The following is a 15,687-nucleotide window of genomic DNA, read 5'->3' on the forward strand; positions in this document are numbered from 1 at the left end:
AATGCATACATACAAAGTATGAACCTTAAAAATGACCCAATAAAGTATAAATTATAATTATAATTAAATTATAATTCATTGGGATTATGTTCTAATCCTCGCTCACTCATCCTGTCCATTGTCTGTAACGTGATGTCATTTCACATGTGGAGCGCGTGCCATCGGTATGTGGAAAAACCATGGGGGCATTTGTGATCAAGTGACAAAGCATCGTTCAAATTCACATCTCTGCAACAGCTGATTACAGAGCAGCATACTGCACTTATCCTCGACACAGATACAGTATCAGTGCATGCCTATCTATTGAAGGCATGAAGGAAACATCCTTGTCATTATAACCTTGTAGATGTCTAAGGGGAGTTTTCAGTGTTGGGATGATTCACAATCAGGCTTTAGAAAAGGCATTATAGCATCACCAAAAGTTGGTGCTGTTTGTTTGTGGTCTTTAGCATGAAGACTCCATAAATAAGAAGACCCCCTATAAATTTGTTTATCAATGGCCCTTTTTCAATGTATTGCCTTTAAAGTTGTATGCAAACCACATTATTTCTGACTCAATCACAGGTCACAGACAATGCGGCACTAATGCAAATTAAGAAAAGGAGGAGCTGTCATCACACAGCTATGGTATATAGGAATGGGAATAGAGCAAAATAATGAGGGGGCAAACAATGTTAGGAAAATCAAATCACTTATTTCCAGACTGACTAAAAGCACAAATATGACCAGAGGGTTTGAATATTGCAGTTTAGACCTGCCTTCATACATACACACAAAACCACACAAGCTCATATACACACACTCTTTTCTCTCTAAGACAAAGAGAGTAAACGGATGTGTGTTTGCGGTCAGCTGCCCTGACAGACCTGTAGAGCAGGCTTCTCGCTCTCTTATCGGCTACCAGCTGGTCCGACTTGAAGTTCGTCTCACTTACCTCACACTAAACAGGTGACGCTAGCCAGGGCGTGGCCTGAGAGGAGTCAGTTTCATTTGTTTCATTGTAGTTTTTTTTGTTTCCGTTTTTTTTTTTTGTTCTCAATTATTTGCATTAAAACTGACTGTCAGATTAAAAAAACTTTGAAGGAGGGAGCTTGGCTGTCACCTTGCCAAATGTTAAATGTACAGTGTCGTTAAAAGTTTCACTGAGTAACAGGCTGGTTGAGGTAAAAAAAAAAAGCTTGGGTAAATACATTTTGGCAGCCTCAACACTGAGGTTCAACACAGAGCACAGAAGGAGGGCAACACCGGACTTTCCTGTCCAGGGAGGAAACTGGTCCCTGAACAAATAACAGCTCAAGTCTTTCCCCTGAAGAAAGAAAACTATAAATCACGTTGGTTGCAGAAACCAAAAGCAATGCAATGCCACTGCCTTTAGTTACAGGCTAGATGGATTAAATAAATATCCTAGTCTTTTGAGCATAAAGCGATACGTAACAATAAATTTGACTTTTTTTCCTCAAGGTCCTTGTCAAACAGCCTCAGAGTGGTTTATCAGGATTTTATGGTCAACTCCGATGAATATTCCACAGTTATTGAGCCATTTATTCATAGTACCCATGTATGACAAAAACAAACTAATTAATTTGAGGAGACGAAGGCAGCACTTTTTATATTTTAAATAGGAGATAGAAGGGAAGTTTTTGCAAGCCAGCAGCTTAAAATTGAACGTTTGGTTTCCTGTTGTGGACTTTTTCTGCAATGAGCTGTGGCATCTACAATTTACCTTTAGTTGTATATCATGTTACCAAAAGGTTCCATTGACAAGTGTGCCAAGACCGGTTCCGCAATGCCACTCAGCAGACCAGGCGTATCCCTCAACTTGCAGCCCAGTCTTATCTGCCCTTTGGTTGTCATTAATGTGAACACAATCTGGTTCAGTGTGGAGGGGCTGAGGACTGTTGAACATGAATAGATTCTGTTTTCTGTACACTGCACTTCTATAAATACTACTGTGTATTGTTATGTGTCAGTAAAAATCTGGACATGTCTATGGACAGTTGTTTTTACTATCTTTTTTTTTTTACAGCCAAATCTACAGCCTTTTATAGCACTTATTCTAGACATTTCCCCTATGGTTTGCTTTCTCTTTCAGTGATAGGCTGCATTAGTCCGTCCACCCATTTCTGTGGACAGAGAGGTGATCAGGTGCATTTTGAACGTTGAGGGAGAAGAACAATAAGGTTCTGCAGTTAGAGTCCCCGAGGTAAGCTCCAATGACAAACAGTCAGGAAAATGATATGGAGCCTAACATTATTATTACCTGCCCAAAATCCCCCAAAATATTGATTTCCTCCAATAACTTTTTAACTTGACATACAGATATGAAATCCTGCATGGAGAAAATGGTTTGCAGGGTAATATGTAAATGCACGTCCCCCAGGAGGATACACTCCCACAACACAGTTTACAGTACACGTGTTCAGCAGAGGGAGAATGAAGCGACCGGTAAAACTCTCTCTGACGTTACCAGTGAGGCAGGGAGGGATTTTGTGAAATTCAAATCTAAACTGACATCAAGTTACACCGGCCTGTATGGACCGGTAGGTCGAGTGGATAAACTGACACATTTCAAACAATACCATTACGCTTTCTTCCTTCCGCATCTGTCAGCCAAGAACTCCCTACACGAGAACAACACAAACACTGACAAGTGCCAAGCCTTTGCACACTATTCATTTATTTAACCTTTATTGGTGTATGCATATACATTTCTGTTCTATTCATTTAGTCAGACCTTTCATGTACCTCGGAGTAAAGGCTAAATACAGAAAGATTTGTGACTTACATTTTGGGAAACATTTGCTTTCTTGCTGAGTGTTGACTCTCCTTTTTTAGCATTGGGTCCCACAGCACCAGGCTCAGGGACAGGCTTATCCCGCAGGCCATAAGACTGCTGAACTCTTGAGCTCATCACTAGAAACTTTGCTTACACTGTACTGATACACTTTATCTTTATACTACTTCTACTTCCTGTTTTTACCCGCACTGCTGTTGCAGTCTACATATATACAGAAAAATACAAAAATATGTATTAATTTAATGATTAAATAAGGTCATGTCTCCAAACTTACCTCAGTTATAACTTGTCTCCTGCTAGTTATACTATAGCACTTACTTTAAAAAAAAGTTAAATTAATAAATATTTTTGTTGCATCTCTTTTCGGTGTTGTAATTTGTAGACGGCCCTAAGCACTCAGCTTACTGCAGGTAGCAGCAGCAGCAGCAGCTAGCAGCAGAGAGCAGGCAAGTGTTCATAAACTTCTGGTGTACTTACAAACTTTCCAATCCATCGTTTTATGAGTGCATAACCTGTTTGTACTAGTGTAGAAGTTTGGTATCATTTCGGGCATTATTAGTGGGGTCATTTACGAGATACATCACTGGATCCATTAGCCCCTGCGCTAAGCTATTCAGCTGATAACGCTACTCTACGCTTACTCTCCCAATGTTCAACCCAGGTGAAAAAAGCTTCTGGGGGGGTGTTTGGCTCGAGGTCATGGTGCAAAGGACCCTAGGGTGAAATTACTCCGAACCATCACTTTAAGTCCTTCTCAGACGTGGAATAAAGGTTAAATGGTTAAAGTGATTTATTTGTGTTATTCAGCAGTTGGTTAGCTTAGCTTAGCATACACACTGGAAGAAGACTAGCTAGCCTGGCTCTGTGGGAGGGTATCAAAATGTGCCTACTGTTTTACAAGTGGTTATGTGCTGCACTATTCCTTTAACTTACCTCACAACCTTTGAATGTGTACACGTGTGTGTGTGTGCCCCACAGGCGGTAAAAGGGCAATTCCCCATCTCAGTAGGGCTTCTCCAATCCCTCCTCTCCCACTAAACCATGAGGTTCCTACACCCAAAACTCCCTAAACAGATTCTACCGATTGAATTACACAGAACTAAAAAAAAAATTAGGCCTACGTAGAACACACATTTAATGAAAACCAACAGTAACAGGAGTTCAGTATTTATTGCTGGGTATTTTTAAAGTTCAAATCATTCACAGAAATACTGGAGGTGAAGCACAAAAGTAAATGTGCAATCACAGACCCAATAAACGGAGGTAATTAACAGTCCACACCTCTAGCTGAAGAAAGCCTCACTGTTTCTGGGCTGAAAAAACCTCAACACTATCTATAATTTACTCGGGGGGGGCGGGGGGGGGGGTTCTGGTTTATGAGGCCTATTCAGAAGCCCTGGGGTGTCACTCCCAGGTTTTCTCCTGGTTCCTGGCTATTTCACACCTCCAGCAGGGACTATTATCCTGTCAAAGGGCTTCTCTTCACATCAGCGGAACGCTTCGCCCCAAGAAAGTCACACCCTCCTGCCTTGTTGGCCGGTGGAGCGTGGAGTTCACACACTGGTCTGAAGATGGTCATCGACAATTAGAATGGATGGGGGGAAAAACAAGGCCTGGAGGTGAAACACAGGCCGAGTGGGGTTGAAAACAAGGGCTCTGAACCTTAAACTGTGGGCAATAGAGACTTATTAAACTTTCATTATTATTAATTAGTTACAACCAGGAAGCATTTTGAGGAAAAACATTTTGCTCCAGGCAGAAACTAATAAACACACCCTCTATGCTTATATTGTCCTCACCTCAATATATTAATATAGCAATTTATTTAAGCAGTGTAACTCTACAGTTAGCACTGGGCATATAGCTCCTTACTCAAAAACCATTGCTTCTTTGCCAAAAGCGCTTGGTTTTTAAAATGAATAGTGAAAAAAATATATAATGGATAAAAAATAAACTTGAGCAATAATCTAAGACAAGATGGGATTTGTTGCATCATACTTCTTATAGTGACAGGGTAAAATGTCAGATCAGCACTTCCAAATTTGAGGAGTTAAGGCCTTATCAAACTGTAGGGTCATTCCACTGGTAATAAATATTACTCATTCTGATCTTGATCCTACATAAACTGTCATTTGGTCTGTGAGGTAACCTTGAGTAAAATTTATCATTTCTAAAAATAACAGGTCTGGTATATTAACAGTCTCAAGTAAGATGACAACTAAGTTCAACCTGAGCAACTAGAGATGAAGGTATATGTAGTTATGAGGAAGTGAAGACATACTTAAGGAAGGTGTGGATGTTTATGTTTACTAATGTATTGTACATCTGACACTACACATTTAACAACTATTTTCATGTTGGCATTATGCTACACAGGGTTAATTAAAAAAGTGTGTATTGTTTTTGGTACATCTTAAGTGCTTTTGTCTGAACCGATTCATGATTCTGATTTCCAAAAGTTTGATAAGTGTGGTACTGCCCCCTACTGGGGAAGGAAAGTAAAGCTCCTCAAAAACATTAACCCCAAGCATACATCAACTAACAGTGATGGAAAATATTTCAATAGGAACAATATTCATTTTGTTTATCAAATGTATTTTTGTATTTAAAAAAATACAGTGTAGGAATGCTTGTAAAATACAGATATCGGCATTATTAGTCAATTGAAACTGTTAAAAAGGTAATGTCTATCTTTAAATACAATGTCAGTTAAAAGGTTTGGCTCTTTAGGTTTAAAGAAGTAGTCTAACACCAGTGCTATTTTCATATTATTCAAGTAACTACACAACAAAAACTACACATATTAAATCATTGTGACAGCAGACAACAGGTCACATTCACATTCATACAGGTGAGAAAAATAATGAAAAATACACTGTACATTAAATCAAGATGTACCAAAAGAAAAAACTACCTGCTTTAATCAATTGAAAATAAAAATGACTTAAAGAAATAATAAAAGCATACTGCATGACCATAAACACCGCTAATGTAAGACTTGTGTGTCATTAGCACTTTGAAATAATCTCCTGACAGCTTTTGTAAACTTTCACTAAGCAGTTCAGCCTTGGCTTCGAACTCTGAAAAATGAGAAAAGAAGGTCCATTAGAAACCGGTTACTGTGAATGACACTGTGTGCATTAGAATCCTATACACAGGAATTAAACAAGAAACAAAACACAAAAGCAAGTTGCTCTATGGGATATGCGTACACCTTGCATTCAACCTCACCTGAAACAATGGCACAACACTTGACACTGCATCTGGATCTGAAGGCTCCTTCAACAGCACACAAAGGTAGTAGATGATTTGATGCTGAAATAAAAGCATTAGATGTCAATGCGCTCTTCCTACAAAAAGCCTAAACTGGCGTAACTGTAGTATGAATAATATAGAATAACGATGTTTATAATGCAAATGTTCTTATTCACCATGTAAATAGCTTCATTGATGACAATGTCCTTGATCTTGCTCATCTCAATGAATGTGGTGGTCTCGCGGCCTGAGGCGTAGCTGGAGGACACTTGTATGCCTAAGGAGCCAATGACAAGCAGGGACTCGTGGTCTACCTTCACAAAGTGGATGTGAAGCATCATGCCAACCAGGGTGATGAATATAGCGCTGGACAGAACAGCGGTGTTCTGCAAGAGAGGGAAGACATATATACACACGAAGATCTTCCTAGTGTTAACATGTTCATATGAATCGTTATATACCACTCAAAAACAAAAAGAATACTCTGATCATACACATTTACAGATCAAATGGGAGCACCACTAATATTCTGTCCACTAAAAAGTATGACAGTAATAAAGATTTAGAAAATTGTATAATTAGCTTTAACTTAATGCTACGTGTATAGAAAACTATCACAGAAACAGCGCATGTTGTATGCTGGAGTAAAACTATGTCACAGTACATTGATGTAACACTTGTGGACATGGTTTTGGTCTAGTATTTAGCGATCTGGGCACAGTGATTCAGTTGGGAGTGACTCATATGTCTTACCTCTGTGAGGAAGAACACAGCGTACGCCAAAAGCCAAACGCAGCAGGTGTACACCATCACCTTGCCGATGGACACTTTGGGGACGCTGACAATGAACTCGCTGCAAAGGCTAGAGTGACTCTGACAGTGCAGAGATATGCTTTTGCCATTAATGTCGGTGAAGGCTTCATCTTCCATCATGAACCCAACAAATACCGGGAGAGTAACGTGAGAGGAAGAGCGAACTCGCAGAAACAGTTAGCTTAGCCAGCTAGCTAACACCAAAGAACTTCTAATATACCGTAGACCGGCTTTGCTAACACTGAAGGTTAGCACTGAATTAGCTTTGGCTATCTGTAAACAGGCAAGGTCAGTCGCATTCAAAATCATGAAGTAGTCCTTTCTTAGACGGAAAATGATACATGCATACTTACATACATACATAAAGTTACATACATACGATGCTAAGTCTCTCCAGTTAAATATAAGAAAAAAAGTGAGGCAAAAGAAAAATACTGAATACTCGCAACTGAATTGATGTCACAATCAATTCTCACATTAGATGCACTCGTTACTTACACCGGGTTGTTCGGTTGGATGTTGTTAGAGTAAAAAAATAACGTACGGTGCGGGCACCGTCGTTCTGCGTGTTTACAACAACCACAGTGAATTAAATATTAAATTTACTTAGTAATAAAACACGTATGACGCCGAAATTAGTTATAACACGGTGTGTACCAATATCAGTTGCTATCTCCGTCTAACTTTGTAAGCTTCGGTGTACGCCGGATACAAATAAAAGTGAACACAGCAGCTGGAAGTTGCAAAGCATTATGGGCAACGGTTAGTATCTTCATCCACATTTATTTGTTTAACTAGGCGGGTGGCTGATGGTAGCTATTGTCAAACTACATTTAGAAACCATTTCAGGAGTATGAGTTCGTGTGTGTACTATCAAATAGTTATAATTCCGATGTAATCCTCGTCTTTCTTTGCAACTCCCAAATCCTGCATTTCCCAAAATGCATTCTGTTTTATGACTTATGAACTCTGGATAAAAACAAGCCGATCAGCTGATGTAAAAGCAACAACATCTACAAGGGTCTGACACAGAATAGCTCAGCTAGCTAACCTTTTCAACAACGTTTGCTATTATGTGGCAGTCGGCGGTATGGTGCTAGACAGTATACGTGTCCAGTTTTAGACTGTTGAGGCAGCATTTTAGTAAGTCGTCGTCCGTCGGACTGGAAGCCACAGCTAGGTCAGTCGATAGAAACGAAGGTTGCTTGTTTCTTCAGTGTGTCTCTTTGTGTCGCTATTGATTGATAACATAAACATATCTATTTATTACTGAGTTTGAGAACGTAATTTTTTTTAGACACGACGAGCATACCGGGCTACTTTTAAATAGCAACGCAGCATCGACAACTAAGCAGCAACATTACCAAAACAAGACAAGAGATGCAAGGCAGCAACTGTTAGCTACACTAGCAAACTGTTGTGCCAAACATAAAGTAATTACTATTCTGAACAAGTGTTTGAAATTGCTGCCTGGTCTTGCTTTTACTACCGACTGAATACCCTTAATAGTAAGCAGTAATTGGATCCTCGGCTTAACGTCATAATAGGCTACTTTATGACAGTGTGAGTGAAATGGCTTTTGGGATCATTTGAACAAAGAAGGTTACATCACATCTGGTCGTGGGCATTTGCTTAACCGAGTCGTTGTGTCTTCCGCTGCATTGCCTTTGCAACCCTAGTTACTCTCACTAAGCCCTGGCCTGTCGGCTTTGAGATGAGTGGTCAAGGTCCAGCTGTAGATAAAGGAATGAACACAGTCTTAGGCTGTCAGGAGAGCTACGCCTGTGGGGGCTCCGATGAGGCTGCCTTTGAATGTGATGAATGCGGCAGCTTGCAGTGTGCCCGCTGTGAACTGGAGCTCCATCGCCAGGAGCGGATGAGGAATCACGACCGGGTTCGGATTGCACCAGGCCACGTTCCTTTCTGTGACTCGTGCAAAGGGGACAGCAGCTGCTCTTACAACGGTGGACGGCTCCGAGCGCTGGTGCGCTGCCAGGGTTGTAAGATCAACCTGTGTTTGGACTGCCAGAAACGCACCCACAGCGGAGTCAACAAGAGGAAGCACCCTCTGACACCCTACCCCCCTGCCAAAGCTCCCCAGGATAACAGTCTGGGTGCTGGGGAGTCCCAGATGGAGATCCTGAAAGGCGAGCTGGAGAAGGTGTACAGCTTCCTATTGGTGGACGAGAGGGAGGAGATGCAGGTAAATATCTTTTAAAATCATGTTTTAATCATTTGATAGCGCCTCATCGTGAGGAGGTTATGACGATGATGGGGCTGATCATGTGTGGATTCTCAGGTGAAGGATGAGGACGACTTTGTGAGCAGACTGGGCTGCAGGTCAGACGAGCTCCTCAAAGTGGTCTCCATCTTTGGAAACACTGGGGAGGGCAAGTCGCACACCCTGAACCATACATTTTTCCTTGGACGAGAAGTGTTCAAGACCTCACCCACCCAAGAGTCCTGCACTGTGGGTGTGTGGGCGGCTATGGACCCTGTACACCGGGTGGTAGTCATCGACACAGAAGGACTGCTTGGGGCTGGTATGGGACTAACAATGGATTAGCGTATTATCACGAAATAAACAGGGTCTAGTGGGAAGCTGTTTTTCTCAATTAACACACATTTACCACTGCGTTGTTTTCACTCTTCAGGAGCTAATCAGGGTCAGCGAACACGCCTGCTCCTCAAAGTCCTGGCTATCTGTGATGTGGTCATCTACCGAACCCATGCCGACCGTCTCCATGACGATCTCTTCAAGTTCCTTGGTGATGCATCTGATGCCTACCTTAAACATTTCACCAGGGAGCTGAAAGCGACTACCACCCGCTGTGGTCTGGACGTCCCGTTGTCCACTCTGGGCCCTGCTGTAATCATCTTCCATGAGACCGTTCACACCAAGCTGCTAGGATCAGGTACCCTTTTTTCCTTTTGTTGGAATTTAATAAACATGACTGGGATAAGAAATTTTTTTTCTCCTCTCTGTGACTGTTCTCCGTCTCTAGACAAACCATCTGAGTCGGCCGAGCGTCTTCTCCAGGAGCGTTTCAGGAAGCTGGGTCTGTTTCCAGAAGCGTTCAGCTCCATCCAGTACCGTGGAACTCGAACCTACAACCCTCCCACAGACTTCAGCGGCCTACTGCGTAGCCTGGAGCAACAGCTGGACAACAACACCACCCGCTCGCCACGCTCTGCCAGCGTCATCTACAAGGCTCTGCAGGTAGTGATGCTTGATTGTACGAAGAAGTGCGTATTAGAATGTGTTGTTATTTACTATTGATTGACCAATAATTGGCCTGGCCGATTATCGGGGCTGTTATTGGGCAATTTTGCAGATTATCTGTATCAGTGTTTTATTTGACTGATAACCCATAAAGTTAATTAATTAAAAAGGCTCCGCTACAGCTCTCTGAGCAGTCTGCAACGCTTGCAAACAAACTGTTGGCATGCTAAAACTTCAGGAAGCTATTTTAGTTTTTATTTATTCATCTTTTTTTACTGTGTATTATGTTTTAAAGTTTCAGTTTTATTAAATAATTGCTTAAAGCATTTAAACAAACTTTTGTGTTGGAAGTTTGTAACATTCCAAAATGTCAATTTTGACTAAAAGATCAACATTTTTACTGTAAATGCATATCGGTTCCAAATATCAGTTATCGGTTTTATTAACTACTAATAATAGGTATCGATATCGGCCCTGAAAAAACAGTATTGGTCGACCCCTCATATTTACAGTGAACGTTACTGACTCTTCCTGTCCCTCCATCTCCTCCCGGCTCCTTCCCTCAGGCTCTGAGCGAGCGCTTTAGCGGGGAGATTTCCGAAGAGTACATGGCCAGCAACTCTTTCTTTCCAGATGAGTACTTTACCTGCTCTAGCCTCTGCCTCAGCTGTGGGTACGTGTCTCTCTGGATCTATAAATGACAACATTGTTAACAAGATAATTATTAAATGAATAAGTAATGGAACAGTGTTTTTTTTTTTTTGAAGAATCAACATTAATATATCCCTTAAATATTCTGGCCTTTGTCTCTGAACTTTCAGTTCAGGCTGTAAGAGAAGCATGAATCACCTAAAGGAGGGACTCGACCACGAAGCCAAACACCGCTGCCGCTACTCTGCACAGTATGACAACCGCATCTACACTTGCAAGGCAAGTACAAGCCCAAAATGCCAGATATGTACAGTATATGTTAAAGTATTCCTGCTTGACGAGGTTCTGAGTGTCTGTTCTGAACTTCTCAGGCCTGCTATGAGGGCGGGAAGGAGGTAGTGGTGGTTCCCAAAACGACGGCCTCGTCTGACTCACCGTGGTTTGGCTTGGCCATCTACGCCTGGTCTGGGTGAGTCCAGCTTCAACACAACCATTTGGAAGATGATTGGAAATGGCTTTCCTTTGTGAGCACAGTGTGATCAACCTACTTGTTAGTTGCTATTAGTTCACAATTATAACAACAGAGCGTGCATAGAGAAATGTATTGCAAGACCAAGAGGCAATAGAATCTGTCCCCTTCATACTGGAACTGAGATTTATTTTGTCTTTGTCCAGGTATGTAATCGAGTGCCCCAACTGTGCAGTGATCTACAGAAGCAGGCAGTACTGGTATGGAAACCAGGACCCAGTGGAAACAGTGGTTAGAACAGAGATCCAGCACATCTGGCCAGGGGTAAGGCCACAGTGGAACAGCCTAAATGAGATTCTGCCTAAACCAATTAAACAAAGTTGCAAGCCAAGATTTCAAAGGTTTTAACTCGAATCAATGTTGTCACATCTATTGCGAGCTGCATGTGCAGTATATTCTTGCAAGTCAGTTGTATGTTGATGCCCAGAAAACTAATGCAAAATGTGGTTTATGACCTTTTTCATGAAATCATGATGACGTAAGCATATACTTAGTCAAAAGTGCTGAGTCTAGAGGCATAAATGCCAAGCACAAATCATGCTACTGCCTAAATGATTGGATTTCTAGCATTCTCTGTGGTGGTCAGTTTTCAGTGACGATGGCGAATCGCACACTAAAATACTCTACTGTAACTGTACACAACTCTAAAATTAAGATTATATTATAAAATTAAGATTATATTACAATATATAGTTACAGTATGATGCGGGTACAACGGAAAGTGTATTCATTTGTATCTTTTGTATGTTCTTCTCTTCTTGCATTTCTTTTTAGTCTGACGGTTTTTTGAAAGACAACAACAACGCTGCCCAGAGGCTGCTGGATGGAGTCAAATACATTTCTCAGTCAGTGTCTGAACTCAGCGTCAAGCCCGCCAAAGCAGTCACCTCCTGGCTTACCGACCAGATCGCTCCCACCTACTGGAAACCCAACTCCCTTATCCTGGTACGTGACTAAAACTGCACAAAATGAACCATTGCATTGATGCGTCGTGATAGGGACGTGGATGATTCAGCATCGATGCAGTGACAGACAATAACCGATTATGATGTTGCTCGATGATTTAGATTTTCCATTCGCTGCTTTTTTAGGTTTTGCCTTTTGTCCGTTGTCTGCTGTGTTCAGAACCATGTGTCGCAATATATAATACATGTGAGGAGGTGGCGCATTGTGATATCGAATCATTGACAGGATAATCGGAATCGAATTGAATCGTGAGACCAGTGAAGATTCACACCCCTAATATAGGGCTAAATTCAGAGAATTTAACTTTTCTTTCTTAAGAAATTACGCAAACCGATTAATCGATAATCCAAATAGTTCCCGATTCATTTAATAGTTCACAGCTGATCGATTCATTTTTGCAGCGCTACGCTGAGAGTGCAATTGTCGATTCAAGAAACAGAACTGAGGGCGACTGGCTAGCTCACCTGGTAGAGCGTGCGCCCATATACAGAGGCTTAGTCCTGGACGCAGCGGTCGCAGGTTCGATTCCGACCTGCGTTCCTTTGCTGCATGTCGTCCAATCCTCTCTCTCCCCTTTCGTGTCTAAAGCTGTTCTATCTAATAAAGGCCTACAAATGCCACACACAAAAAAATCTTTAAAAAAAGAAACCGAACCATGAGTACATGCAACTTTGTACTAGAGTTTCACTTTTCTTCTCACACATTCCAACCTCAGTCACTGCCAAGAGCAAATAAAGTCCACGCGTCATATATTTCCATCAAATTCAACTTGGTACACCGCTCAAGCTCGGGGGTTTTGCCTTTTTACTTCACGTATTTGTGTGTGTGTGTGTGTGTGTGTGTGTGTGTGTGTGTGTGTGTGTGTGTGTGTGTGTGTGTGTGTGTGTGTGTGTGTGTGTGTGTGTGTGTGTGTGTGTGTGTTGCAGAAATGTCATAAATGTGGGGAAGAGTTCCAGCCCAACGACACCAAGCACCACTGTCGTGCCTGTGGAGAGGGCTTCTGTGACCCCTGCTCCTCAAAGACTCGTCCGGTCCCGGAGAGGGGCTGGGGCCTCGCACCTGTCCGAGTCTGCGACGCGTGTTTCCACAACAGGGGAATCCCAACCGGTAAATCCCTCTCGCAATATCCAACGTGATATCAGTTTAAACGTGTGCGAGTGCCTGATTTCACATGTGCACGTTTCCCCTTTTGCAGAGTTACTGGATGCTGCCTTGGAGGAGGAGGGAGGCACCCTGATAGCCAGGAAGGTTGGGGAGGCGGTTCAGAACACTTTAGGAGCTGTAGTCGGTGCCATCGACATACCTCTCGGTGAGCATTACATCCGCTGACGACATGATCAAAACAACGCAGCCAAAAATCACTTCTAACTGAAACTACCCCAGCTGTTGATCAACAGTCATATTAACTAGGGCTGAAAGAATAACTGCGTTAGCAATAATATCGCAATATGTTCAAAGAAGATTTCTTTTAAATCGCAAAGGCTGCAATCAAGCGTCAACTTGGCGCGCTATACCATACCTTGACGGAGCCTGACGCTGCGGAAACTTTAGTGTCAAAAAGGAACAGTACGTCAGTTGTGTGGGGCAATTTTGGCATTAAAGAAGATGCGTCAGGTATTGTGCCAAAACTGCCTCACACTTAAAAAAATAACCGCATATCATATAGAGGTGGGGGGAAATAAATCGATACAGCATAGTATGTTTTCCGTGGCAGTACTGTATCGATACACAGACGCCAAGTTTCCATCTATTATTATATATGTACTGGTCAGTTTGTCTGCTTGACAATCCCATTTTGCAGCAATAAAATTGGAGTGAGATAAACAAACAGAGAAATGTATCTTTTTAGATAAAACAAATGTTGACAAAGTTTCCTTTTGGGGACATCATTTGAAATTGGGAAAAATTTGGAAGTTTGGAAAAAAAGGTAATACATTTCAGTATATTGCAATGTTCAAAATCACAATATCGTATCGTGAGGCCTGGCCTCTGTTGACCCTAATATTAAATAGCAACCAAAATATTGGTAAAAAGAAATCGCAATTAAGATTATTTTCCAAAATCGTTGAGCCCTAATATTAACCGCTGCTTCCAGGCCTGGTGAAGGACGCAGCTCGGCCGGCCTACTGGGTCCCAGATCAGGACATCCACTCCTGCAGCGAGTGCCAGAGGGAGTTCTCCCCACGTCTCTCCATCCACCACTGCCGCGCCTGTGGCCAGGGAGTGTGTGACGACTGCTCTCAGGAGCGGCGCGCCGTCCCCTCCCGCGGCTGGGACCACCCTGTGAGGGTCTGCAACGGCTGCAACCAGAAACCCGGGGAGCTCTAGCAGGACGAGGAGCGGGAGGCAGAGAGGGGACGGTTAAGGAAGCTGGCCTCTGCGAAAACTGGAATTGACAACATTTTTGGCTTAAAGGCTTCAGTTCCCTTTCGTCTCTTTAGTGGCATTTCTTGGCTGCCACTAGACTGTCCTGTGGCAGGTTGGACTCTGTTTTTTTTTTTTTTAATGCCGTCCTCACTTCACGTCAGTCCCCTGATGCTATTTCACTTTAATATGCCTATATTTGACACTGTGAAGAATACCAGTCAGAGTGAGAACTTGACAGCGTTTTATAAAAGTGAGTATTGTACGTGCTTGCTTGCAATTAAGTTCAGGTAAATACCCATGTACCCATTTGATCCTTTAAAACTTACGTAATGATGCACGTGCCCCCCCTCCCTTGGCAATCCCTCCCAGTGTGACACACTAGTACTATTAGCACCTTTTGTAGTCTGGGGCTACATGGGTGAACAGTTATAATAGAATTACTGACTGAGCACCTTAAACTGATTCCGCGTAAAAACTTTTATTCTAAGATCGTTTCTGCAGAAGCCCTGGATGTAGCATTTAGGGCTGGCTTTAGAGGGAACAAAGGGAAAAACTGAAAATATTATCCACCACAATAAATTCTGATCCATTTTGAATGGATCTACAGTAGTTTTCCTCTACTTAAAAGCGTAACTCTCGCCAAAATGCAACCTAGGGTCTTCTTGTGAATGTACCCGAGTCAAACTTTCATTTAAAAGCATAATTAGGACGGAAGCGCCACTCTTAAGATTAAGACCCTTTTTGACTGGCAAGATGGCAGCGAGCTGATAAACCAACTGCTAAAGTGAAAGTGTTCAAAACCTTTTTTAGTAAACTGTGTACACAAACAATATTCACAATGCAGGAGTTCACGTGTAGAGCCCCTGGTGATACTTGGAGCAAAGTTTCATGTTGTGTTGAGACTTTTTAGTGTTTTCAAAATAGCTATTTTGATGCAATCATAGAAGTGCCCCTAGCACTCCCATTCAAAAAGTCAAAAAATTGGCGCTTCTGTCCTAATTATGCTTTTAAGTGAAAGTTTGACTCGGGTCCATTCACAAAAAGACCCTAGGTTGCATTTTGGCGAGAGTTGCACTTTAAGCCCTG

At 42.1% G+C, this 15,687-nt stretch overlaps 2 protein-coding genes across 2 annotated transcripts; one reads left to right on the forward strand and one right to left on the reverse strand.

Annotated features, from left to right (window-relative positions):
- Nucleotides 1-5,090: 5,090 nt before the first annotated feature.
- pigh (phosphatidylinositol glycan anchor biosynthesis, class H) lies at nt 5,091-7,473 on the reverse strand. The gene is made up of 4 exons (XM_039781227.1): nt 6,806-7,473; nt 6,229-6,438; nt 6,029-6,112; nt 5,091-5,877 (listed from the first exon to the last, which is right to left on the reverse strand). The coding sequence occupies exons 1-4, from the start codon at nt 6,983-6,985 to the stop codon at nt 5,806-5,808; spliced, it is 546 nt and encodes a 181-aa protein (XP_039637161.1). The 5' UTR covers nt 6,986-7,473; the 3' UTR covers nt 5,091-5,805.
- Nucleotides 7,474-7,681: 208 nt separating this feature from the next.
- Nucleotides 7,682-14,948, forward strand: zfyve1 (zinc finger, FYVE domain containing 1). The gene is made up of 12 exons (XM_039781221.1): nt 7,682-9,068; nt 9,165-9,408; nt 9,520-9,780; nt 9,871-10,085; nt 10,655-10,761; nt 10,910-11,018; nt 11,111-11,208; nt 11,415-11,532; nt 12,043-12,213; nt 13,161-13,341; nt 13,430-13,543; nt 14,330-14,948. Exons 1-12 carry the CDS (start codon nt 8,580-8,582, stop codon nt 14,560-14,562), a joined length of 2,340 nt encoding a protein of 779 aa, XP_039637155.1. The 5' UTR covers nt 7,682-8,579; the 3' UTR covers nt 14,563-14,948.
- Nucleotides 14,949-15,687: the final 739 nt, after the last annotated feature.

Source organism: Perca fluviatilis, chromosome 18 (assembly GCF_010015445.1).
Source record: "Perca fluviatilis chromosome 18, GENO_Pfluv_1.0, whole genome shotgun sequence".
Classification (NCBI taxonomy): Eukaryota; Metazoa; Chordata; class Actinopteri; order Perciformes; family Percidae; genus Perca; species Perca fluviatilis.

Coding starts and splice junctions, on each gene's coding strand:
- zfyve1 (XM_039781221.1), top strand. CDS start 8,580: ATGAGTGGTCAAGGTCCAGCTGTAGATAAAGGAATGAACACAGTCTTA. Junction 9,409..9,519: donor AGAAGGACTGCTTGGGGCTG/GTATGGGACTAA, acceptor TTCACTCTTCAG/GAGCTAATCAGGGTCAGCGA. Junction 10,762..10,909: donor AGCCTCTGCCTCAGCTGTGG/GTACGTGTCTCT, acceptor CTGAACTTTCAG/TTCAGGCTGTAAGAGAAGCA.
- pigh (XM_039781227.1), bottom strand. CDS start 6,985: ATGATGGAAGATGAAGCCTTCACCGACATTAATGGCAAAAGCATATCT. Junction 6,439..6,805: donor CTGTGTTCTTCCTCACAGAG/GTAAGACATATG, acceptor CCTCTCTTGCAG/AACACCGCTGTTCTGTCCAG. Junction 5,878..6,028: donor GTGTTGTGCCATTGTTTCAG/GTGAGGTTGAAT, acceptor CTCATTTTTCAG/AGTTCGAAGCCAAGGCTGAA.